Raw genomic sequence first — 27230 nt, forward strand, 5'->3', positions numbered from 1 at the left:
CAGACAGCAAGTACGCTGCATGTCGCTATATCCTGTGAATGAAAAGTGCTAAAATTTTCCCCAGGGTTGATTCAAATTTCTCACTCATTAGTGGAGCATTTGCTGTCTTTTTTTCAAGAATTGTGTTAAACCACAGGCTATCATAAATTTCGCAGTAGCCGCACAGAGCAGGTTTCTCCTAGCGATTTCTGGCACTTGATAATAAATGCAGCAGAAGTACTCATCTTCCATTCTGTGCAAGCATACAAACACCTGCTATGAACGAGTAATGTTGCAGCCACAGCGAAAATACGGTTATGCACAACTGGGTGCCACCCTACATGCGAAAAAATCGCGTACCGGCATCAGACACGTACCGGAAATTTTTTCGCGAATGGTGCCGGCCGGCGCATGCAAAACTACAAGAGCTCTGTGGACGGCTCCTTTCGAAAGGGAGGCCTCTACCGACGGCAGCGAGTCTAGGCGCAGTACATGTGAGCTAGCGAACTCGCCTTTCCGTTGCATCAAACTTTGGGTATAACTGCCGCTCTCCAGCGTAACCAAAGCAATATTGCGAATCACATCGCAGCAGACGAACGCACTCAGATCACGCACAATCAATTAATTATGCAGCAACATAATACTTTCTACTCCATGCAACGCTTTGTACGTTGTGCTATTGCCAGGCGAGAAAAATGTGGTCGCGGGTCTTTTCACACACCGTGCCACGGCAAGATCAAGAACACATCGCAGGGCAAGCGAAAGCAAACACATTCCGGTTTAGTCGTTTCTGTGGGCTATAGGCGAACCGTCACGATCTTCCGAATCTTCCTCGAACTCCGAAAGGCATTGTGCGAAGTGGCTTATCGCGAGAAAGTTATCGGACAGTCGTCAAGCTTCTGCCAATAACGACATGCAAATTCGAAAAATGACGTACTACGTACCAGAGCAAGTTTCCAACGCCGGTAGACGATCCCGGCTGCTCTTTGCTCCCCGCCACGGAGATGCTGCGTCGTTTGTGAGCGAAACTGGTACGAACACGTACAGTGACACCCCGCTGTTCACGTGAGTGTCAAAACTGTCCTATAATCGCTTTCACAACACCGCGAAGAGCTGCAATCAGCACGCAACGCAGCCTACGCAGCACTGGAGCCATATCGGCAGCTTCGCCGGTCCTCGAAATGTCGTCACGTCTTCTTGGCCAATCAGAGGCGGCGGCGCAACGCGCGCTGTGCCCCGAGGCGCCGGCTGCGTATTTCTGCTAAAAACGACAATTAGCGCTTGTTTTTACCCAATTTTAGTTCGATATTCGAGTTTGCAGCATCAAAAACTCTAAGGGGCCGCCGCAAGCCCAATTTTTGCAAAAAGTGCTTCAGTCTCCCTTTAAGGTTTACATGCACGCCTTGGGAGCTTTTCTGGGAACGCTGCCGGTGAAAGGTGTCTCGGTGCTTTGTTCCGTGACATATTTTTGGTGGAGGTGCTGGGTATTTGTCCTGGCCTCTGTCTTCCAACCCTCCTCGCAACGCCGATTTCGGGCTTCGGCCGGTCGCGACGCCAGTTAACCGATTCAGTGGACGAAACCTAAGACTGCCCCCAGATAACGAACCATTGGATTGTACTTCGGCGCCTGCCCCTCGACCAGCCATGCAAGGTGCTAGTTATTACACCCTACAGGACCCACGAGTACCGAAATCCTTCTTTCACGGCACTCAGCTTGAGGACGTGGAAGACAGGCTCGTTCAGTTTGAATGCGTCCTTTCGTTCAATCAGAGAGACGGCGACGCGAAGCGGCGGCACGACTTCTTCAGCCTGGAAGTCGGCGCCCGTATGTGGTATGAGAACCGTTAAGGCGTTCTGGCATCGTGGCGTGAGTTCTGCCGTCGACTGCTGAGCGGGCTTTGCAGTCCAGGATACAAATTGCCAGCGAGACAGCCACCACGTATGTCGAAGACATCACGTGGCTTTTCCAGTGAGCTGACCCAGCCATGGGGAAGCCAAAAAGCTGCGCCACTTAATGCCAGGAGTTAAAGAGCAGCTTTTCGCTGGCCTCGTGCGCAAGCTCTCCAGCACTGTCAGCGAGTTTTTGCCGGAGGCGGTTACGATGGAGCAGGTCCTTCAGCAGCGTTCCACCGTATACGACAGGCCAGTACTTGCTCCTTAAGCTACGGAATCCTTCTCGGCATTCGGACACAACCCCGACCTCCTCCGGGACATGATCCATTCCATTGTATGTGAAGCTCCAGAAGTGCTGCGGTGCGTCGCCGCCAACGGTCAGCTCTCTTGCTAGAGTCATCCGCGAGGAGGTACAGGAGGTATTACAGGAGGTATTACTGGGTGACAAACCTCAGCCCTACCGGAATGACTTCCATCGCCCGACATACGCTGAAGCACTGCGACGCCCTGCCCCCTGCTTCGGCATCATTTGTACCCGACCATCCCGTCCCCGTGCAGCCGATGTGCAGTACTTGCAGAATGATCGATCACCTCTGCGTAAGGCGTACATCTTGCGTGGCCCTGACCGAAGGCATTTGTGCTTCTACTGTGGCGAGCCGGTCATCTCTCCTACCAGTGCCCATATCGCGAGTTCGGCTTGCAGCGTTTTCCCGCCGACGCGCCTAGACCCACATTTGGTCAGTGACCCTGCGAGATTGCAGAGTACACGGCCCTTCAGCGTCTGAAAATCCTCGTCAACGGTCGTCATCCCCGGCAAGCCAGAACTTCTCACGGCCGGAGCAAAGACGGTCGCCGAGCCCTCACTAGGAAAACTAAAGACAGTGACCCCTGGGAGCGGGGCCCCTAGAAATCCGTGCGTAAGTCACCCCCACGACACCGACATCGGCTGACCAGAGTTTCTGTACCTGAAGACCGGTTTTCACTCGACATACATGTACTCATCGACTTTCACAGCATTAGCGCGTTGCTTGACACTAGAGCCGACAATCCCGACAATCGCCCACGCAGCTCCTTCCTTCGAGTTTCCTCCGAGAGTGTTTTGATCCCGCCACGCGTCAATGTTTTTGACGGTGTCGACTGCGATGGGCTCCGTGACGGGAGAGCAGCCGCCGAGGGCAGTCTTTCACTGCTTCTGACGCAAGGCATTTGTTCGACCCAAAGCCTCGTCCACCTCCGTAACAGTAGGTTCCAGCTACTGACTACGAGTTTTGCAAAGTAACCTCAGCACCTCTTAGGCGCTACAGTGATCGCGTTCGCCTACCAAGTAGCAGATGTTTTGAATATTGCTTTACGTGCGCAGCCATGGCACCTCGGAATGTGTCTTCCGTTTGCATTGACATCAGCTCAGGGCTATCACACGTTCAGTACAACGCTAGGTTTGTTTGCCTTACTACGTCAATAAACATCCTTAGCGAAAAAAGGCTGTGCTAAAAATGCATTTCGAACACATTGTATTAATTTCATATGAATTTCTCATTTTTGCCCCTAAGACTAAATTTCAATACGAATGGTTTCTAAATATGCTAGAAGTAATATTTTTAACATTCTTACAGATGCATCAAAAATGCATTTTCAGTCCGATTAGTGTACTTGTTATACATTAAAAATATACCAAAGTATACAATGGATACAATAAAAATATACTAAAAATAAAAATAAATACATTAAAGGTATACTAAAATATTCATTAAATACATTACATTAAAGATACAGTACACAATTAATACATTAAAAGTATAGTCACTCCGGCACGGCTTAAAGATGGTGTACTAGTGGGATTAACCGGATAATACTCATCAATGTTGTCAACAGTATAGCAATAACAGAACTGGCTATCATCATCAGGAGAAAGACAATCCCAGAGAAAACGCGTTGTCATCAATAAGTCCATGACACTGAAAGGTCACGTGACGGGATATGAGCAGGAAAGATGCCGCCACAAAGGAAATGCCGACGAAGAGTGACGTCAGCAACCAGGAACTGCTCCGACAAGCGTGATACTTGTCTTGGCTTATATACCCCCCGAGAGGAGACACATTATCCTGCCCGGTGAGGTGCTTACGCAAAGACTTTGGGCCCTCAAATTGCCGCACAAGTGTCGGAGTGGTCACTTTTAAATCTCCGGTCTATCTAGAACAGAACTGCAATTCGTAACTTGCGTCAGGCATCAGTCAGGAGTCGAACTGTCAACCAACAAATACATGGGCGTCTATGGGAGCCGGTCGGCCCTGCCAGTCGGGGTCCTTTCCGCTGGCATGTTCGGGCCCGGAGGCGCGCATGGCGCCCTCGCCGGTATTATGCTATCACGCTGTCCACACGTAATTTAAATAAGTGGTGATTGCCTTCCCGCTAGAAGTTACTATAAACGAATGGACGACAGAATGTCGAGAGTTTTCACTGTTCCCGGAAACGTGATTTCGAACACTAGTTTGTTCCACGGCAGCTTGAAGTATACTGAAAATATGCCGACGCGGACTACCTTATTGTTAGAATTGAAGTATACTTTGGAGGAATTGATTTCGTGTTTAAGAAAGCACACTTTAAATTGCCAACATGCAAATGCGATTTCCCGAAACGCGATTTCCAGCACCAGGTTATTCCACGGCAGATTGCAGTGTGCTGAAAATATGTTTACGCGGAAAGCTCACTCATTAGAATTGAACTATATTTTGGAAGAATTAATTTCGTATTCACGGAAGTACGAATTAAATACATTGCTGACATGTCATTTCCCGAAACGCGATTTCGAGCGCTAACTGGTCAACGGCAGCTTGAAGTGTGCTGCAAATATGTTTACGCGGACAGGTCATTCGTTAGGACTGAAGCATACTTTGGACGAATTAATGTTGTATTTGAGAGAGTACACTTTCAATACATTGCCAATGTGCAAAGGCCATTTCCCGAAACGCCATTTCGAGCACTGGATTGTTCTACGGTAGCTAAAAGTGTACTTAAAATGTGTTTAAAAGGACTTCTGTGTCTTAAAATTCAAGTATACTTGAGACGATATGATTTCATATTTACGAAAGTACAATTTTAATACACTGACAAGATGCTAAAACCGCATACATATTTTTCACGTGTTGAAACATGCTCTAAACATGCTTTAAATGACCTATACTTCAGAAGATTTAATTTCATATTTACGAAAGTACACCTTTAATACATTTACAAAATACTAAAATCGCGCACATATTTTAACGTGTTTGAAACATGCTCAAAACATGCATTAAGTGACATATACTTCAGACTAATTAATTTCATATTTACGAAAGTACAATTGTAATGCATTTACAAGATGCTAAAATCGCATCCATGTTTTTTCACGCATTTGAAGCGTGCTCGAAGCATGCTTTAAGTGACGTATATTTTGCGAATTTTAAGAGTATATTTCGAATACCAAGGATAAAATTTCCAGGAACCTTTTTCCGGCCTATTTTTAGTGCATTCATGAGTACAAATTATGTTTAAAATACAATATAAATATCGCGCCATATATTCCAAATGTATTAGTTTTTGCTTAGAAAAGCCAGCTTCGCATCTTCGCTTCTGCTTCGATGATGGGCGTGATGTGCACTCAATGACGGATGCCACGCTTCCGTACACTACCGGCGACCGGGCACTCATGCCATACGCCGATGAATTTGTCTCCAAAACACGGAGGAATCCCGCATGCACATCAGAATGAACCGACCAACCAACGTAACCGACACGTTGAGTACCAACCCGACGACCAAGTGTCGATGTGGATCCCTGTCTGTCGCCCAGGCGGGTCGGAGAAACTGCTATGCCGCTACTATTAACCCTACACAGTGTTGCGCGCATCACGGTTGTGACTTATTAAGTTCTGCAGGAACGTTCTGTGCAGAGTGCGCGCCGTTGACCCCAGCCTGAACTAGTGCACGTACTCCCCATGAAGGCCTATTTCACGCACTACCGGAAAGCTCTTCCTGGTGTTTTTTTTTTTTCGTCGCACGGAGCCCCTTTTGACTCCTGGAATTTTGCCCCATCGCTTGTTGCTCTATTACCCTCTCTCGTTAGCCTGAAGTGCACTAATGATTTTCAGATTTTGTTTTTTTTCTGGGAGGGGGAACTGCTACCAGATGGCCCCAGGTAGCCCCAAAAGACAAGTAGGTCGAGGTTTGTGCCCGTTGTCTGGGAGCATTTCTGGAAAAGGTGCCGGAGAAAGATGTCTGGGTGCTTTGTTCCGTGACAATAATGTGATTAATATGGTCGGAAGCCTGACTTTAGTCGGCAAATATGCCATGGCCTAAAAGCTTATTTTCCAAATTCCTGAATATATACTGCATCTGATCTGAAAGTATATATACTCCATCTGATCTGTGGACTTTGTTCTTTAAATCCACGCTGAGCTTCGGGTACATGCTGGTATGTGCTGAAAAATAAAGATTGCGGATTGAAAATAATTTTCTCTAGACCCTTGAAAAATCGCACAGGATTGAAATCGAAGAGCACTTCTTAATATTGAGCTGAACCTCTTGTTTAAAAACGGTCGTTACTGTGGCAATCTTCATTTTTTTCCGTTAAGAACCGTAAATAGGCAGTGAGAAGCTCTTTCTCCAAAAACTATGAAAAAGACACGAAACGCGTGGGCTGAAGTAGGTCAAGTATTTCATACAACCTTGTTTCATGACGGAAAGCCAACATTATTTTTTATATCCTACATCTGACACGGACTTCTAAAACGAAACAAAATTAATACATGAGCTTTGTCGCTTCACCCGCCACGCGATGCAGGAAACTTCGGCGATAAAAGTCATAGGAAGAAACAGCTGACTAGTGCACACCTGCCTCAGAACCACATGTACCCATTTTTTAGTAAGTCCATTACGTCTAGCCGATGGAGGCTCTCAAAGCATGTCGCTCTGCATGTCGCACTTGCTGCTTGGAATCGCAAATAAGACCCTGCCGAATTCCTGTCTAAAATTCACCCAAAACACATCACAAGCAAACCCTTTGCCTGTCAATTACAGCTCGGATGAAATGCCGCAACAAGGACGGTGAATGATGCGGCGCACCTGCGGAATTCCCCTCGTTCCAATGAAATTGAACCTGCTAGTACGCTAGTACACACGATTTGCTCAATGGTGCAGCCTTTTTTTGGATAAAGTAGCGCCATCTGTTTACTGGTCCGGGCACGACAGCCATGATGACTTGTGCGGCCATCTGCTTTTGCGCTTGGCTTAAAAGGAGTAGTCGATAGCTGCACTGTGTAATCGGGCTCCTTTGAGAGTTTTTTTTTCCTGAGTGGTGGCTTTATTAACGACAGCGTGGATCTAACTTTGCTGTCGTTGCTGTGCCAGTCGTAATCTCGCACTGCGGTTGCTGGTCCGGTGTGCCTGCGCGCACGCTAGATGAATGCGAACAAGCAACGTGCGCTCAGTGCAAGTAAACGACGACTCTGTAAAGCAAGGCTTTGTTTGGAGTGTTAAAAGAGCATAAATTGCCGTGCTATGCTGACATAGTCGTACTTGTGCAGCCTTGAACCAGGCGCGCATCGGATATACAGTCAAAAATACGGAATACATGCGAAAAACGCTACCTGTACATCTCAAAATGCTCACGCGTAAATTTTCATTCAACGACAAAACGGCACTCAGCTTGTTTTCACCTGGCAGCGGTGGCGATGGGGTGCGGGACATATTCAGTTATCCGGAATTCTGCATTACTCGCCGAAAAATATGCGTCAGGCCTCAAAGTGCGCATTGTGTGTGATGACAAGGGAGAGCATGTGCGGTGTTGCGATTCGCGGCACGCTGGCCGGAGACGGTTTCGGCCGCCGCAGAACGTGATCCTTGGAGCTATTTCGCGTTTTTAATATCTGAAGATTATTTCATCGTGAGGGCGAAGTAAAGTTTAACTGCCTAAACGATTGTCGCTGCATTGAGTTTAAGCACGGCGCGTGAGGGCTAAGAATCTATTTTACAGACGAGCCGCCCTCAAGAGTTGCACGCCGGGTGATGGCGAGTTCTGTTTTTTAAGATCAACACAGGCGATGCCATCATCGGCGCTTCTTGGAGAGTGTATACAAGCAAGCAACGTTAAAACTGGTGCCCGAAAGAAGAACTTATTTAGGATAAGGAGAGCTCCGCTTACGTTTTATTCCATGTAACCGAGCAGCTTTTTGTACACTGCTACATGTGTATACATAGTATCGTTGGGGCGCAGTCGTCGTAATTCCTGTCGGAATTTCGCTCTCGCACAGTAGATGCTAACAGGCGTACTATTTTCGTGAAGGACTAAATTAGTGAATACAAGAGGTATTTGCATGATACACGCCGCAGAAAAAGAGCGAGCAGCACAGGGCCTCGGATGCCGGAGTAGTCGATAGCGCGGCGCAGCTGTGGGCGGAGCGAAATGAAGGCGGCGGCGTTGGCGGATATTGGTCTGTGCGAGGAGAGAAGCATTCGAGTCACTGCGAGTTTAACAAATGGTTGTACCTCTTCAAAATTTGTGTTCGACTAACACGGACACACACAGCTTCTCCATGCACGCTTGCAAAGGAAGCCTTCGCTTTTGACAGTTTTCTTTGCTCCTTCCTTGCCGAAATTTCTACACTAGTGCCGGCTTGTGCTAATTTGAGTTTTCAGTTTTCCAGCCGACGGAGTAGCAGGGAAGAACTTGGCTGTCAGCAACGCAAAGCAGCCACCAAACAATACGGGCGCGAAGATTGGCAAGGGACGTGCCGTTTTCCAATGAGGGAGCACACGGCTGCTAAAAAAAGACAATGCCGAAAGCATGCGAATAATATGCTTCTATGAGTAGGCTTTAGTCATACAGCATCAGCCCACCTATTTCTCCTTCCTCGACCAACAAGCCCACCTTCGTAAGGACCACTAAGCTCGCGTACAATGGTGAAAGCTTGGGAACAGAAAAAGTTAAAATGACTTTTATTGTGCTGAAGTAAAAAAAAAAGTTTTCGTGCCGCCGCCTCCACGATGTGCATCCAAGCACCTCGACGTAGTGAACCTCAGGTAGTAGACGACGTGAGATTGGTATTCTCTTGATGTCAATGTTGATGTCGGCGGTCCCCTTCGAATCGGGCCGCCGCTGGGTCAAAGACGCGACCGGCAAAAAAGATACATAAAGCAAAAAATAGATCAGAGATCACAGGCTTCCAGGCCATTCACCTGTTTGAAAAGGAACGAAAAAAAACTTAATTTCAGAGATATCTACCTCAGCAAAATAATTCAAATGGGGGAATCCTTAATATGAAGTTTGATTACTTGTGTGCAGCAAACAGTATATGATGTAAAGTTGGGTGTCATCGCTCTTCTAAATGTTTTCAGATCTGTTTGAAAGCGATCTGAGCATTAGTTCTCTCGCTATCTACCAATACTTTCTCACTCTCTTTTCCAGCTGAAGATGCTTGCGAAGCTGTGAAGCATGGTGCATCGGCGATACTCGTATCCAACCATGGTGGCCGCCAACTTGACGGTGTCCCGGCTACGGTAACCATCGCACGCATCGCGAAATTGTCGTTTATTAATGTTTTTAGCTAAACAGCTTCCTACATAAATAAAAATTGGTCAAAATCAAATCAGTAATGATGATGAGGAAGAGGAAAAATTTCAATGGCATGAAGGTAGCTTCGCGAAAAGAGCGCTAAAGCACATGGCATTTTCTGTTCATAGGGTCGAGTGAAAGGCCCATTTTCCTAGTGCTTAACCCCATAGAACCCGAACAGCGGCCAGGTGAAAGGCTGTACCTATTGTGTAACCGGACGCCGCGGTGGCTCAGTGGTTATGACAATCGGCTGCTGACCCAAAAGACATGCTTTCATAATCCTCCACATAACCAGACTGCAGTGCCCTCTGAATTTCTTTGAGCTAGACAATGATCAGACACTGCGAATGGCTGCTGACACGGAAGACATGAGAGACATGCTTTTATATTCCTCCACATCAACAAACTTGAGTGCCTTCTGAATTTGTGATTAGAAAAAATTTATTTACATATAACTGAAAGCACATATGATTGAAAGCACACTTCAGAGAGTCATAGATGTAATAGAGACATATCTCGAGCTTATTGGGTTAAAATTCTCGGCAAAGAAATCAGAGGTCCTTTTTCTGTCATCTCAAAAAAGGAAAAGAAACAGTGCCCTTTGAAGGGCTGTGATATTGCTTTACGAGTGTATGGCAATGTCATTCCGACAGTAGACCGTATTCGAGCCCTAGGGCTGCGCATAAAAGCAAATGGCGAAACCACAGAAACTATCATGAGACTTGAAAAGAGTACCAGCCAGACGTGAAGCTCATTCCTCAAGCTCATTCCTAACAAGCATGCGGGGATAAAGGAGGCCAATCTTGTGAGATTGGTTCAGGCTTTCGGCATAAGCCTAGTGCTATACTTTGCCTCCTACCTCAAACTGGGCAAAGCAGAAAAGGACAAAATTGAAATCATAATCAAAGAAGGGATCAAATCCGCACTAGGTCTTCCTCCGAACACTTCAACGGTAAAGCTTCTAACGCCAGGTGTCTCCAATACTCTGAATGAGCTCATAGAAGCCGCCACACTGTCGCCGCATTGAAGGCTTTTAAAAAGCAAAACTGGAAGAAAAATCATGTAGCGCCTAGGGTTCGGACCCTCGGAGTGTTCAAAGCAGACAGATAACGCACCTATACCAACCAGGGATAGACCCAAATTCCATTGCTGCCAAAGAACATGCATCCTGTATTTCCCGAAGGTCGGCGCATAGGTAGAGCTGAGTCCCTACAGGGCAAATTTCAAGATAGATCCGACGTGCTCTACGCGAACGCTGCCGAATACGATATCAAGGCAGCACACACAGCGATAGTGGTTCGTGAGAGTGGAGACCCAGTTTCGTGCTACACCTCTAAAAACACAATTGCAACTGAGGGAGAAGTAGTTGCCATTGCTCTAGCAATAATACAAAACGGTAAAAGGGTTATAATTAGAGACTCTTAGGCAGAAATTAAGAATTATGATATGGGCAGAATCTCTGCTGCAGTCACCAAAATTCTCAGAGAAGGTCAAGTACCATCAGAGCTAATCTCACTGATCTAGTCCGCGGTTCATCAGGGCCTGTGGGGGAAGGGGAAGGTGCCCGCGATCGCCCAAGGGCTCAGTTTCCGGTCTATCGCCACTGACGCGCCGCTTCCAGGCGAGGAACACCTCCCTTCGAGTGACAAACACAACATTCCAAGAAATAATTTCTCATTATAAGCTTGGTTCAGAAGCAGAAAAACAGCGCAGTAGGAAAAAGGAAATCATGTAGAGGAAACTGAAAACCAGGGTGTTTCCAAACCCTGAACTGTAAAGTGAATGCCATGCAGAAGTCTTTAATCCTAGATGTACGCACGCAATACCATTGCAGATCTAGTCCCCGAGGTCTGGACATGCCCTTACTATAACGATTCAAATAGAACTGTACAATCCTGGGAAACTTTATTACTTAAACACAAAGCAGAAGAACAACGCAAAGTCATCGATCTCGCCCTGACAGCCGCCGAGTCCCAAGGGATTCCGGCCGACGGTTAGGGGAATGAATGGGGGTTTAGGCTAAAGCCTTCTCTGCTGTCATTTTTACGGGTGCCAATTAAAGTTATTTCTCTCTCCTCCGACAACAAACTCATCAGCTCCCTTCGAAGACGGCCAAGTATTGGCCACACAATGCGACTTCGAAAGCCACCAGCGGCCGTGGCGCATCGACTGCGCCATAAATGAAAATACCCGCAACCATTAACAGGCGAGCAAACCGACCGCTGGGGAAGCGGCAGCGAGAGACGAAGCACGAAATTCTCTGCCTACGAAGTACCTCATGAACCACACGTCAAAAGACACGCGCTACCACGCAGGTTGCTGTTGCGCGGCGATTAGATTCCGGAAGCGGGAAATTCGGATAGGTACTGGAGCGTAACACACCTCACAGCTCTAGCCGATCACAAGTAGGCTGCATTGCCCAACCTATTTTCTAAAGTCGCGTAGATGGTCTGGGAGCGGTGTCGACGCTAAGCGCTCCCACTGAACGCGGTGCTTCGGCCAGCGCCGAGCCGCTGGCACAACAGGCAACAATAGCGCGCCCATAATGACCGCCACACGGTCTGCAACGATACTGACATCAGGTGCAACTGCTCTTACATGTCTGAAAAAATTAATGTGGATTAGCTCAGTTAATCCAGGATATACAAAGCGAAAGATATCGGCGTTCACTGTGTTCAATGGCGTTGGCGTTGACAATGTTCTAGACGGCGATTGCTTTGAGCAAAGCAAGGGCGCATAACTGGCTCCCTGGATATGTGGACGCCTCATTCGTGCTTTGATTCGTATTGAGAGAGAGATGTGGAATGAATGAATTAGCGCTGACAGCGTTGTGGCTGACATGCGACATCGCAGCAATACCTAGGCCGCAGCGTCCATTTGGTGATCAATCTCTCGCGATCGGCCATTGACTGCATGCGACCTCCCAGGGCAGGGAGGGAGCACTGCCTATCCAGTGTGCGAAACGTAATCAAAGCAGGCTTTTTGCAGTTGGACACCAACGCCACGTACATGAAAGCGATTGAGGTCTCCACTCACCCACGGAGCCAGTTGTGCGCCTTTCCTTTCGTGAAGATGAACGGCCTCTTTGCAAAGTTATCAACGCCAATGAACTCTACGAACGCCGTAGGCTCACTTGTTTTGTTTGGTTTTTGAGGAAAGGAAATGGCAGAGTAACCGGCTCATATATCTCGGTGGACAACCAAACCACGCCGTAAAGTTTAAGGGATAAAGGAATGAGAGAAAGAGGAAAGAGAAAACTGAAAATTTAAAGTTGGATATTGAGAAAAGGCGCGGCACTGCGCAGCGGCGGAACAAATGTGGCTTCGTGCTAATAGTGGCGCATGCGCAATAGTGACTAGGCAGCGAGAGAGAGAGAGAAATATCCGCGGCGAGGCGCGCGTTGTGACGCCATGTGTCTACTCGGAGTACCACCACGGCGAAATCGCAAGTTCGCAGCCAGTAACGCTTTCGCTTTAAAAATTAATGTGGGTTATCCCCAGCTAATCCAGGATATACAAAGCGAAAGCGAGATTGAGGTCTCCACTAATCCACAGAACCGGTTGTGCGCCTTTCCTTTCGTGAAAATGATTGGTCTTTGGAAAGTTGTCAACGCCAATGAACACAATGAACGCTGTCGGTTCACTTCTTTTGTTTGATTTTTGAGGAAAGGAAATGGCACAGTAACCGTCTCAAATATGTCGGTGGACACCCGAACCATGCCGTAAAGGATGGGATAAAGGAGGGACAGAAAGAGGAAGAAAACTGAAAATTGAAAGTAGGATTTTGACCCGCCGCGGTGGCTCAGTGGTTAGGGCGCTCGACTACTGATCCGGAGTTCCCGGGTTCGAACCCGACCACGGCGGCTGCGTTTTTATGGAGGCAGAACGCTAAGGCGCCCGTGTGCTGTGCGATGTCAGTGCATGTTAAATATCCCCAGGTGGTCGAAATTATGCCGGAGCCCTCCACTACGGCACCTATTCCTCTTTCTTCTTTCACTCCCTCCTTCATCCCTTCCCTTACGGCGCGGTTCAGGTGTCCAACGATATATGAGACAGATACTGCGCCATTTCCTTTCCCCCCCCAAAAAAAAAACCAATTATTATCAAGTAGGATTTTAAGAAGAGGCGAGAAACGACGGAACACGTATGGCTTGGTGCTACTAGTGGCGCATGCGCAGTTGTGACTAGGGAGCGAGAGAGAGAAATGCGCTGTGTGTCCTCACTGCTCCTCGAGCATGCGCAGGACGGCTCTTAAGCAATCACGCGAAAATGCTCAACCTGCGGTCAGTAAACCTTTCGCTTTAAAATTGGTTTTTGTTGAAAGAAAATGGCGCAGTATGTCTCGCATATCGGCGGACAGCTGAACCGTGCCGTAAAGAAAGGGATGCAGGAGGGACTAAGAGAAGAAAGGAAGAAAGAGGTGCCGTAGTGGGGGGCTCCAGAATAATTAAGACAACCTGGGGATCTTTAACGTGCACTAACATTGCACAGCACACGGGCGCCTAACCGCGCTGTAAGGAAAGGGATAAAGGAGGGACTAAGAGAAGAAAGGAAGAAAGAGGTGCCGTAGTGGACGGCTCCAGAATAATTTAGACCACCTGGCGATCTTTAATGTGCACTGACATCGCACAGCACACGGGCGCCTTAGCGTTTCGCCTCCATCGAAACGCGGCGGGCGTGGTGGGGCTCGAACCCTGGTTCATTGGATCAGTAGCCGAGCCCCCTAACCACTGAGCCACCGCGGCAGGTAACAAGGGTTGCGGAAAATGTGTCATTATGAGTGCACACCTCAAACACTAGGTTAGGTTAGGCGATGTTATGTTATGAAGGAAGGAGAGGTGCAATAGTGTCCCAGACTTTTTGGACGTTTACAGTGACGTAAGAGATAGAAAGGAAAAAGACGCTAGTGACAATCCTAGACTTTTTTTCGCATCCTACATAGAGACAAAGGCCACGTCTGAAGCACTGCGCACGTTGCACACAACAGATGCACTCCCCGGACCCATCCTCAGAATATATCGTTTACTATTCCCTTCCGTAGCTTGTTCGGCGTGTTTCACAACCATGTGATGTCGCCGCCGCAGCTGTGCCGAATCTGGTAAAGAAGCAAAGCAGGACGGCGCATAGTTGCCCCCTGGGAAAGTGGACGCTTCTGTCGCGCTTTAAGCCAGGTGGCGGCACTGGCAGATGTGGCCTGCATGCGTTGGCATTGACAGCCGTATTGCAGAAACGCGGCACTGAAGCTATAGGCCACCGGCGTTCATTGTGTTCATTGGCGTTGGCGGTGACCACGTTCTACAATGATTTTGAGGAAAAGAAGAACGCGTAACTGGCTCCCTGTGTCAGTGGACGTCTCAATCGCGCTTTGCTTACTACTTATATTTGCTCGTGTCCCGTTCGTTTCTCCGTCCGCTCTCAGATTACAAGATGGCGTCTAAATCACATGATCATAGCCGTAACAACACAGGCCAGCAAATCTCCGGTCAGCAAAATGTGACCCCCCACCACGTGACCGCGCGCGCAGTCGTCGGGCTGGTATGGTAGCAGGATTGCACCCTATAATGGCGTTCCGCAATATACCATATGTACCGTCTGAGCGGGGACCGAGACTGGTGCTGCTAGGAATCGTAATTGGTGACAAAAGTGCCTCACCTACTTGAAGCAAAGGATTCGGAGTTGGCAAATGAATCGGCACAATCCGGCACACAAAGTTGTTAGCCCAGTTGAAGCCTGGTATAGGTGAGGGATTCCTACCGACGACCTTTGGTCCTCAACCTTTGGACCTTTGGAGGGCCCTGGCTGGCGAGCCAGTGGTCGCAGACTGATGCGGGTGGTACCAAACGAATAGTTTTTTTCTCGTCTCCAAATTTGTCGAAAGCAGAGGTGAAAGCAATTTCCCTAACGCTCTTCATTTGATTTCGCGTTCGCGAACAATTATTTATTTTATTTTATTTTATTAGAATTTACGAGGTTTAACGTCCCAAAGCGACTGAGGTTATAATGGACGCCGTAGTGAAGGGCTCCGGGAATTTCGACCACCTGGGGCTCTTTAACGTGCACTGCATCGCACAGTGCATGGGCCTCTAGCATTTCGCCTCCACAGAGATGCCAGTGCCACGGCCGGGATCGAACCCACATCTTTCGGGTAAGCAGCCGAGCACTATAGTCCCTGAGCCACCGCGGCCGCTATCGTTCAACATTTACTGTGCATTACTGTGCTGCAGTAAATGTTAAATATGGTTCGACATTCTTTGCTGCACAAAATATATATGATATACGTACGAATTGCCGTGTGTCGCAAATATTATTCAGACAACATTGTGAATACACGTCCCCTGTCCGCCGCCGTGCTTCAGTGGTTATGGCCCAAGTCTGCTAACCCGAAAGACGCGGGTTCGATCCCGGCCGCGACGGTCGAATTCCGATGGAGGCGAAATTCTTTTATTATTATTATTATTATTATTATTATTATTATTACTATTATTATTATTATTATTATATTATTATTATTATTATTATTATTATTATTATTATTATTATTATTATTATTATTATTATTATTATTATTATTATTATTATTATTATTATTATTATTATTATTATTATTATTATTATTATTATTATTATTATTATTATTATTAATATAAATGGCCACAAACAACAACAAAAATTCTAGAGCCCCGGGTACTTTGCGATCGATGTCAGTGCACGATAAAGAACCCCAGGTGGTCGAAATTTCTGGAGCCCTTCTCTACGGCGTCCCTCATAGCCTCAGTCGCTTTGGGAAGTTAAACCCCCATAAACCAAACCATTGCGTCACCGGTGGGCCCTTGTCTATACCAGGGATCGAACCCCCGCACCTCCCGCATACGAGGCGATTGCTTAAATCATAAGACCACCGCGACGATGAAAATCATATCAGTTTTCCTCATTTAAACGTATGGTAAACCTGTAACTGACTTCATTAGGAAATCTCCTTCTCATTTAGAACCAAATATATTGCAACTGAAAAAACCTTCCGGCGGCAGTTAAAAAAAAGGCAATTTACCCATCGTTTTCTTAACCCATCCTTACCCATGCGCTCTGCTCCACCTGGCGCATTCCGCACCACTTGCGCAGATTGAGATGCTCCCCGAGATCGTCCGGGCCGTGCGCGGCCGTTGCGAGGTGTACGTGGACGGCGGTGTGCGCAGGGGCACCGACGTCATCAAGGCTCTAGCACTGGGGGCCCGAGCAGTGTTCATCGGCCGACCCGTCATCTGGGGCCTCGCTTATGATGTGCGTAGTCATACTCCTCAAATAACTTCTAAAACTAATGTTCATTCCTGGTGCTGTGTTTAGTGCAGCCAGGGTTCGAGGAGACAGCAGCTTCTGCTGCAATATTCCTACTCGACAGTATGGACTCATCATTTGGGTCAATTAATATATCCTTGGCAAAGACGCACTGTGATTCCGTCCGGTACGCTTCGTTTTAGTGCTCCGCATCAAATTCAGTCTTCTGGTTGATCGATTTTGTGCTCCAAAATCTCACTGCAGCCCATGTTTACGAAATTACCCATATCAAATCGTGGCTGCCACAGCCGTGATTGCACCCTAAACCTCAGCAGGGCAACCATACTAGCTAGCTTGTGTGTATCAAACATAATGTAATCAGCAAGGAAAACGGAAACACAAGAAGAACAAGTGCTCAGGACAGCGCTGGACTGACAAGGGTTGTATTATTTAAATATAACCTACCCAGGTAACCAAACAACGCATGCATATCAGACGCCGGGAACATAAATGTGGAACGTTACCTAAAACACGCTCATCTTTTAGCTAATGCCTGGACCAAAAATTCTGTTCCTTTCGATCGTTCCTAAATGCGAACACTGTTTTCCCGTTAGTTAAACTCTTTATCCGTAAGCGACAGCGAAGGTGCACTGCACGTGCCACTTCCTTGCAGGATTATGTGAATGGCTTCCAGTACATCTTTTTGCGCTTAGTTTTTGTTTTGTTTTTCCTTTTCCTAGTATTAAAACCTTCTCGGTAGGCTGGCACACAGTTCGCACATTGTGTACAGTGACGAGGAAGGTTATACGGACCTGACATATTTTCCCGAGAATTATTGTAGGCTTGCGTGCACGGTCATTCACGCTTCTGCCGGTCTGACCCATATACACCCTGGCACAGGTGTGGGGTATGTTGTACACGACACTTCTGGCACTTGCAACAAATTTGTTAGCATGCTTGACAGTTCAGCCGTTACACACCTGCATTGCTTCTTCGCTTGCCTTCTCATTTGTAGAACACTGAGCAGACAGCTTACTGGGTGCAGAGAATACTACTGTCACTCCATGCCGTTGTCCCACTTTCTTCAGACTATGAGAGATACCTTAAAAAATGGAGTAAAACTTCGGTTCTTCATTTCCGGCCTATAGCTCTTTACAAACCCCTGGCGATCTCCTTTTTCAATTTCTGTAGCGTGGAATTGGCCGCCGTTCCTAGCACGTCAGCCTGATAACCTGTGTCACTTAGGCGAATAAGCTACTACCAAAAGCTGTCGTTCACATCATAAGAAAACCTCATCTGAAGGGCAAATTTTTAAGCAAAGGTTGGCTATGCCTTTGTTGACCTATTTGGAATGAGACGATGCATGTGGGAAAACTTTTTTGCTAATTGTTTATGTTATTCCTGTACAATTCTTAATATTCCTGTGTGAGACTATACCTGTGAAATTTAAAAAAAATGTCCTTTACTTTTCGCTCTAATATGTCTGAGAAGCGCATAGCGGCTTTGCATAGAATAAAATAATGGTCAATGGTCTCTGGAACATTGCACAGTGATTTCAATTTTCCTTTAGTTTTCGCTGTAATATGTCCGAGAAGCGCATAGCGGCTTCGCATAGAATAAAATAATGGTGAATGGTCTCTGGCACATTGCACAGTGATTTCAATGTCCTTTAGTTTTCGCTGTAATATGTCCGAGAAGCCAATAGCGGCTTTGCATAGAATAAAATCATGGTCAATGGTCTCTGCCACATTGCACAGTGATTTCAATGTCCTTTAGTTTTCGCTGTAATATGTCCGAGAAGCGCATAGCGGCTTCGCATAGAATAAAATAATGACGAGTGAGTGGTCTCTTGCACATTGCACAGTGATTTCAATGTCCTTTAGTTTTCGCTGTAATATGTCCGAGAAGCGCATAGCGGCTTTGCATAGAATAAAATAATGGTCAATGGTCTCTGGCACATTGCACAGTGATTTAAATTTCCTTTAATTTTCGCTGTAATATTTACGAGAAGCGCATAGCGGCTTTGCATAGAATAAAATAATGGTCAATGGTCTCTGGCATATTGCACAGGAAATCCATACCCAAGATCACTTCGCGGGAGCATTGCGGTAGCACAACAAAGGTCGCAGGATAGGTATGTCCTTTGACAGTCACTCGCGCTGTGCATCGTCCTGATGGCGTAATGAGGTGGCCCCCAGCGGTGCGAATTTGTGGGCCGTCCCAAGCCGTTGTGACTTTTCTGAGCTGCGCATCGAAACCATGTGGGAAAACTTTTTTGCTAATTGTTTATGTTATTCCTGTACAATTCTTAATATTCCTGTGTGAGACTATACCTGTGAAATTTAAAAAAAACCATCATAGGCCTCAATCGTGAGGATTTCCTTGTGGTAGAAACGCTAATCCGTGCTTTGCGTTAGTTACATGGAGAGGCAGAGGCTTTGATGTAACCAAAGCTAGAGAAGTCGGCATGGTAAACATGCTCCCTGCTTAGATAATATGACATAAATGCGCCTCTACGTCTACCGCTTTCATGTTTTTTTTATCACTCCGTCATTGGTTCAAGCGACGCCGCGCCATTGCAAAGGATGGAGGAGGAGGAGGAGGAGGAGGAGGAGGAGGAGGAGGAGGAGGAGGAGGAGGAGGAGGAGGAGGACTTTAATGAAACAGGATAAGTCTGCCTGGTTATCGGCCTGAAGTGGATGGGGTGCGCTTTCTTAGTAAACGCGAAGAATCATGGGAAAATCATCTGCCACCTACTTTCGGTTAGAGCTTTCTCTCACTCTATCCTTGTCGCAGTGCAGTTGCAACGCATGCCGGCGTCGTTCATTGACTAATTTATTTGTACTGCGTCGTTGTTGATTCTACAGCATTATCGCACGATCAGCGCGTGCTGCTTTACTGTGAGGCTATGCAGGTCATGAGCGCAGAAATTGATAGTCCCCAAACGTAAGCATCTGCTGCCGTGGTTAATATGCCGGTGCAGACCTGCTGTTCTGCGAATGCGTTGCAGTTGCTTTGAGGTGCGCTAGAACGCATCGGTCATTATATATCTTTTTTTTTCGCTGCGCTGCGAACTGCTGAAGCCCGTAGACTTGAGGATACGGTAGATGTATTTTCCTCACAGTCTCTAAAAGCTGCCATTGGGCTGGCAAGCGAACTATGCGTACCACTGTGCACACTGCGCGTCTCAACACATCGTAATTGAAAACTTTCGAAAGCGCTGCAACAGGGGACACCAAAAGAAAGACACGAAGGACAAGCGCTACTATAACTGAAGTTTATTGTAAAAAGCACAACGCTAAATAGCTCACACAAGCCAGCCAGTAGCGCCTTCATGTCTTTCTGTTTGTGTCCTCTGTCGCAGCGCTTTCAAAAGTTTTCAAAGATGTACCAATTAGCTCAACTGTCCGTATAACACATCGTAACATACACTCGTAGAAAGCCTCCCATCATTTCCATCATTGTTGTTACATTTTTTGCGAAAACAAACCACGAAACACAGCAGAGTCGAAGTTACGTAGGCCTTGCGATGATGCAGTATAAATAAATTAGTAGAATAAGCGATATTAATACAGCGATTGCCCAGAATCAAGCAAGCAAGCAGGTGCAGAAAGTTGGAACCGGAAGTAGCGGTAGAAGACGAATTTCTTATAATCCTTTGCGCTCACTCTAGAAGCGCACTTCACCCATTGCCGATGTCTGCCAGTCGGTGCTGCAGGTTCCGGCCCTGGCCTGCTACTCAGCAATGAGGGAAGAGAATACGGAAGACCGTAGAAAGAGCCCAAGAGCATAGAAATACTTCTTCTAATCCATCACAAGTAAATTAGTTTTTAGAGCTGTCATGGTACTGGCCTGACGTTGTGACGCCGAAGAACCCACGTGAGCGCCACTGACGTAGCCAAGGATTATTTCTTTTCGCAAAATTTATTTTGCACCTCATTTCATAAAATTACGAAAAAAAAGTTAACGTTCCTTTCTCTATAACCCCTGCCTGCGTCCATCTAGGCCCGACGCACACTGTACAAAGCTGTCTCGATGTCTTGGCCAGCTTATGCAATAAGATGACACGTAGCTTAGGAGCAAATAATACAGTAAGATACAATAGGCTGAAATGTATTGACACGTCCTTACTTCCACCTATTCACAGCTCATTTCAAGCAAAACCAGAATGTCATCTTTGCCAGATCTCTAATGAGTCACGTCGCGTCACCTCTGCACACTCATCTCTACTGCAGGGTGAAAACGGCGTCAACAAAGTGCTGAGCATCCTCAGGGCGGAACTTGAGAGAGCAATGGCACTTATGGGCAAGTGGCTCTTCATTTTCCTCTCAAATATGCAGCTTAAATTACTTATTCTGTTTTGTAAATTTCCTGCAAAATGTAACAAGAAACGTGGAAGAAACTAACCGACATGGTGGACGGGAGAGATGCCAGTGACACAGACAGCAGCCACAGCTAAACACAGGGCTATGCTTCCCTTATCCAGACGTGTGTATCCAACAGTACTGCCTCCTCAAAAAAAAACGCAAAGGTCATGGCTCGGCTTGATAAAGTATCCGGCTGCTGGATACGTAGTGCCGTGCATTAGGCAACCCACCTTTCCTGGACGTCAGCTTCAATTTTGAGGCAACTGTAGAATATATTAAGAGTCTGCTAAGAATATATTAATTGCAGTGGTATCTAGCCTTACAATGCGTGCCAAATACATGTTTTATAAGTTTGTCCTGCGCTCGCACAGAGTATTTAGGACTACCATATAAAACGAACTGGGTGGGTTTCGACAACAGACAGCAGAAAACTACACGCGTCCCAAGGAAGGACCTGCGGATATGTTCATCGTTATGGTGAAAACCTAGGATATATAAAAATTGCGTTCATAAACAACTTCCATTCAAAAACTGCGCTTGTCCAGAATTTCTGGGAGTGCATCGGTCACTGACCATTCGCTGTTTTTTTGCGGTGCGCCGAGTTGTTGCGAATTTTAATGCGCGAATCGATCGGTGACCACTAGTGGCATATATATTTTTTTTTTCGCTTTTCTATGACCGAAAAACGGCCAAAAGCGAGGTCTAGATCCACGCAAAGGTCGAAGTGACAGCCGTCAAGTTTCGACAGGACCTGCGGCGTGCACTCAATCCTGAGCTCGTCGCTTTTGCCGGCTATACTTAGGGCGCGAAGGTATTTTTGACCGTTGAAGCAAGCGCTTTGTTTTATCGTCCTCCGAAATGAATGGTACTTGAACTATGGCTCAAAGGCCTGGATGACAAGCTATCACTGCAAATACTCTAAGAGCTTCTCGTTAGGCGTTTGGTTCGTTCCAGTGCAACATATAGCGTTCAGAGCTGGCCTGTGTTCAAACATTGGGCCACATGTAACATAAATACACTCGAAACTAAAATTTTGGACAGCAGCCACCATAGATCAGTTTGGAAGCACTGTATGCGACTGCCGGAGGTTTTGGGATCGGATCCCATCGGTGGCATGACGTTTTCTTTTCTTAAACTCTATAATCAATTATCTGTGAGGAAAAAAAGTGTTTGCACTGATAATTCTCCAGTGATCAAGACCGAAAAAAATTACCATTTGCTTTTTTTGGCTTCAGTGACATTGGATTCCTTCATAATTAAATAAAATAGATCGTTAGCTCAGGTGGTACTCAGGTACAAAGTGTTCTCAAGTATCCGTATTGTTTAGGCAGGTTCTTCCCAGAGCAGTTCATACCAGCGCATTAGTTGGTGCGGTGGGGCATGTCGCACGACCAATGTATCATGATGGGAATATATCCTCACAGCTCATGCGATTCGGATGCACCGCAGTCCTGGGTCTAGCCGTTAGAGTATGCTCGTAGTAGGAGAAGCCGGGAGCTGTTAGAGCGTTGCAGCTAACATTGATTGCGTTAGTAGAAGTCATGGATGGAGAACCAATGTGGAGGCGAATTTCTGCCGTATTTCTAAAGTTCAGGCAGAATAAACCAACTACGACTGATTATTATTTGACTGTCTCCTTTTGCTTATCTTGCAGGTTGCCCTTCTCTCTCTGACTTGAAGACAAGCATGGTGATTCATCAGGCCACATTGAGAGGCAGTGGACAAATGGGAAGGAAATGTGCCGAAGGAGGCTATAACTGAGAGGTCCTGCCAAACACTACCTGCCTTTCCTCTCCCAAGCCTTTCCTTAGCGTTTAGCCTTTCCAACTGGGCCGATAAAGAGCTGTCATTGCTTCCAGAAGCCAGGTAGAACCATGTTTTGCACCCTCCCTATGTTTGTGTATTTTAGTTGTTTACGAACCCGATCAAACAGTTCCCCTCGGTCACACTCGCCTCGAATTAATGACTGGCATGTCGCTTGCCATAACAAGTGCGACTAGACCCCCCCCCCCCCCCATTTTTACATTACCAGTACTCCATTTCTACAAATGAGCTTTAGAGATTGTAGTTTTGTAGTTTCTCGTACCGGAGAGATACGGATTTGTTTCCGGAAGAATGTGCTTGATAGGAAACCAATTTTTAGCATTCTTATGTGTGAGGCGAGGTCGAATGGAAGATGATCACTTTTTGTTTTTATTCTGATAATAAGGCGGCAATAAATATATACACTGAATTTATATCTAATCTAACTGCACAGCCCGACACACGACTGCCATATCTAAAAAAACGCAGTTAATATACGGCGCTTAAAAGAGGAAGCATATTTATTCGGTCTGTTCCAGGAAGAAATCGACGCCAATCGTTTTCCAAATATCTATATTATTCGCGCAATGTTGACGTCCAACGCAGTGCTGAACGCAGCAAAAAGTTTTAAATGCATGGCTGACAGGTATCGTTATTGAAAGAGCGGCACTCGGTAACCCTTTTTCTCACTTGAACTTAGTAAGTATAAGAATTAGGGTTGCTTGCTTTTTCATCTTTGAAAGGCCACAGCAGCTTGACAGCCTTTCTCCGGCATAAAGCACACCGCTACCGGCGTTGTATGTTCCTTTACCTGCGGCTCATCTAGTGTTCTATATGGTGTTGATTCATGAAGCGTATACGAACCGGATATTAGGTGCTCTCTAGAATTTGACCTTTGGTCTGTGGTGGCAGGTTAGCGCCGTGAATTGTGAGGGGAAGAAGTTAAGGAAGAGACGCGCAGCGGCTTGAATAAACAAGTTTACCTGCGGCTTATGTGGAAGCAACACCTTCTACAGATCACCTGATCTCACGATATAAAACTATCAATATATATATATATATATATATATATATATATATATATATATATATATATATATATATATATATATATATATATATATGTATATATATATGGTTTGGTTTATGGGGCTTTAACGTCCCAAAGCGACTCAGGCTATGAGAGACGCCGTAGTGAAGGGCTCCGGAAATTTCGACCACCTGGGGTTCTTTAACGTGCACTGACATCGCACAGTACACGGGCCTCTAGAATTTCGCATTCATCGAAATTCGACCGCCGCGGCCGGGATCGAACCCGCGTCTTTCGGGCCGGCAGCCGAGCGCCGTAACCACTCAGCCACCGCGGCGGCATATATATATATATATATATATCTTGGGTTTGTCGTTTAACGACTAACTGCTTTGCCAGAACCATTAGTGCCCGAAATAGCAACTATTTGTTCCTTAGAGGCAACTGCGAAGAGATAATAGCCAGTTTTTGTCCCCACGAATTAACCGTCGGAAGCAAATAGTGAATGTCGCAATCAGTATAATTTTAACTAGGCACGAGAGTGGGTGTGTAGCATCCGCCAATCAATGCGAAGGTTAGTACTGTCGCTTCGGCAGAGCCCAATCACCAAGTTTTTCCTGTCGCGATATTAACTTATTCCTCTATGAAAATGGTGGTGCAGCAGGACGAAGAAAATCCATCGTGTAAAAGTCCATCGTGTAAAAAGCTATAGCGCAGACAAAGACAACGAGATCGATACGCCACGACTCACCCAAAAAGAACTTTTGATGAGAAGTTCATGTATTTAGTTCAACGTTCTTGCGTTATTAAGCTGCGTAAGAACATTTTATTGCTTAACTTTTAATTGTTAAGCAAGCACAGTACAAGTGATAGCAATTATATATCATGCATCATGTAACGCTTCAGAATGCCTATGGATTATTGGATAATCATGCTTTACCTATAGCGATTAAATACACCACGCTTAACCAAAACATTAATCATCAGTGATCCCCTTTAAATCTCATCAGTTTGTACTCATGGGGGTAAAGCTCAGGTGCATTAACATTACCGTTATCGCCCCGGAGGGCGGCAAAACAATATGGGAGCATTTAATCGATCCTCTCCAAGGGCACCATGCAGCTGCAGGTGGAAAATTCCATGCCAGTAATGCTGCAATGTAAGCGTCTTGCTATTGCACGTGGCTTGCACAACCATCAGCATCGCGGAGCCTCGGCCGTTGGGCCTGAAACAGGAACAAATCCCGCAGTGCGGTATCTAGGGGCAACGGATGCCGGTATACTGCTTTTCGCCGGCTTGCGCTTTGCGCCGGGCGTCTGCCGCCATTAACATCCGCAGCCTGTCGACACCGGATGTAGCTTCTACGCGCGGACCGTCGACAGCAGTACTGGAATGCCGCACGGATTATTCTTTGCTGTTTCGGGCCCAGCGACCAATGATCAGGAGTGTTGGCGGTTGCGCAAGCCACACACTGGAATGCTAGATCTCAGCATGACGGCGGTAGTATATACGGTGCTTCTAATGATGCAAGACGTTCTGTGCAGCAAAGCGTGTGTTATAAGGATTTAACGTCCTGAACTGACACATGTGGTATAAGGGACGCCATAGTGGAGAGGGCTACCGAATGATTTCCACCACCTAAAGTCCTGACGTTCTTTAAGATGAGCTGACGTCGAGCAGCACAAGGGCCCTTATGCATTGTGCCTCGATTGAAATAAGGCCGCTAGGGCCCTGATTTAATCCCACGATGTTGGGATCAGAGCCGATTGCTCATATCACTAAACCATCGCGGTCTGTACATTTAAAAAGCGAATTGGTTCTGAGCTACCAGTTTAAGAGCCCAGAAACGGCTGAGGTTTTTATTTGTCGAAAGTATCGTACCATAAAGCCTGAAATAGAAACGAAGTGGGTACTTCTACTCAATCGTCACATAAACGGCTGCAAAATATTGGTGAGGTTACGAGGGTTCGGATGTGCTAATGTGGATGCTGTTACCCCTGCCCCTAGGTATCTCCTCGGGCCAATAGCCGCAAAGCAATGGCAGCAGGGATCGTGAAGCTAATGTTAAACGTTTTGTGGCTGCTTTGACTACTATGACAGCTGCGAAAATCGTGCGAGAGAACGCATAGGGACGGAATGTGGGAATCATTAAGGTACAGGCATTCAATCAATGGTTGCTCCATAAGAATCAGTGGCAGGCACACTTTTCGTTTTTTTTTCTCGAAAGATTTTCTTTCTACGAAAGATACCCATAAAATGTGTTTCGACTACGAGTACAAATAATGCCAAACTCTTTATTTTTCCGCAAAGTGAATGTTCTCTTATATGTTAGACCTACCTGGGCGTTCCCACTTGAATGCCGGTGATGAGAAAGAGCAAAATTCTCTGCAGCCAAAATGATGCGGTGCTCGAAATTGCTACGCCTGTACCACCTCCGTGACCATGGTTCTGTTGACTGGCGCTGCCTTGCGCAACCTCCTCTTCACAAGTCACTCTGATCAGCCTTAAGTGTTCCCCTACGAAATGAGTTCTCCGTGACGGCATACGGTCAAACAATTAGCAACACCGAGACCTAATTCAGTTAAGCATTAATAGAACCCCATACCTCGTAAGGGAACTAACTGCTTCCTAGGTTTCTTCCTGAACCAGAGGGTGACACCAAGGAGTGGCTCAACCGACCTATCACACAGATAAATCAAATTCAGCGAATGCTAGCACGAGTGTCGAAAAGGAACCGCTGCCTGAATTAGGATGAGCTAAGAAAAACAGTCGAAGCACTGGTCTACACGAGGGTAATGTACCAGCTTCCGTACATAACCTTTACCCTCACGCGAAAATATAAACCAGAAACCGCGCTCCGCAAGTGCACCCCCCCCCCCCCACACACACACTAAAGGTGTGCCGCGCTTTGCGGCCCAACACCCTCGAAGACGGATCGCAACGAACAAAATCCCAGCTTCAAAGACTGCAAAACTCCAAACAAGGGCGGGCAATACATGAAAACCAAGGAAAAGACATAACGCACCTCCCAGCCTTTTCTCCATCCTCCGTCCCGTAAGATACACTCCCCAGTGTGCAGATCCTCCCGATCGCAAACAATATGCCGCCAGACAAACACAAAGAGCTCAAGCCAGAGCGGCCTTCCTAGAAGCACTACCTGAACCAGCCAACACTACCACTTACTATGAGGACGCGAGTCAAAATGTATTGCACAGCCAGACGGCCGTCATACGCAATCGGAATATTCTCTACTACTGACGCAGAAATTTAGCAGGTACTGAAGCGATAACAGTCCCCCAT

General features: G+C 46.6%; 1 protein-coding gene across 1 annotated transcript in view; it reads left to right on the forward strand.

The window, feature by feature from the left end:
• The window catches only part of LOC144121700 (uncharacterized), a 45063-nt gene extending 21170 nt beyond the window's left edge, over positions 1 to 23893 (forward strand). The window contains exons 5-8 of the mRNA XM_077655051.1: positions 9313 to 9404; positions 16578 to 16736; positions 20966 to 21035; positions 22752 to 23893. Coding sequence (XP_077511177.1) covers positions 9313 to 9404; positions 16578 to 16736; positions 20966 to 21035; positions 22752 to 22858 — 428 coding nt within the window. The 3' untranslated portion in view covers positions 22859 to 23893. The remainder of the gene's footprint in view (positions 1 to 9312; positions 9405 to 16577; positions 16737 to 20965; positions 21036 to 22751) is intronic.
• The last annotated feature ends 3337 nt before the right edge of the window (positions 23894 to 27230 follow it).

The sequence above is a fragment of the Amblyomma americanum genome, chromosome 2, assembly GCF_052857255.1.
Source record: "Amblyomma americanum isolate KBUSLIRL-KWMA chromosome 2, ASM5285725v1, whole genome shotgun sequence".
Lineage (NCBI taxonomy): Eukaryota > Metazoa > Arthropoda > Arachnida > Ixodida > Ixodidae > Amblyomma > Amblyomma americanum.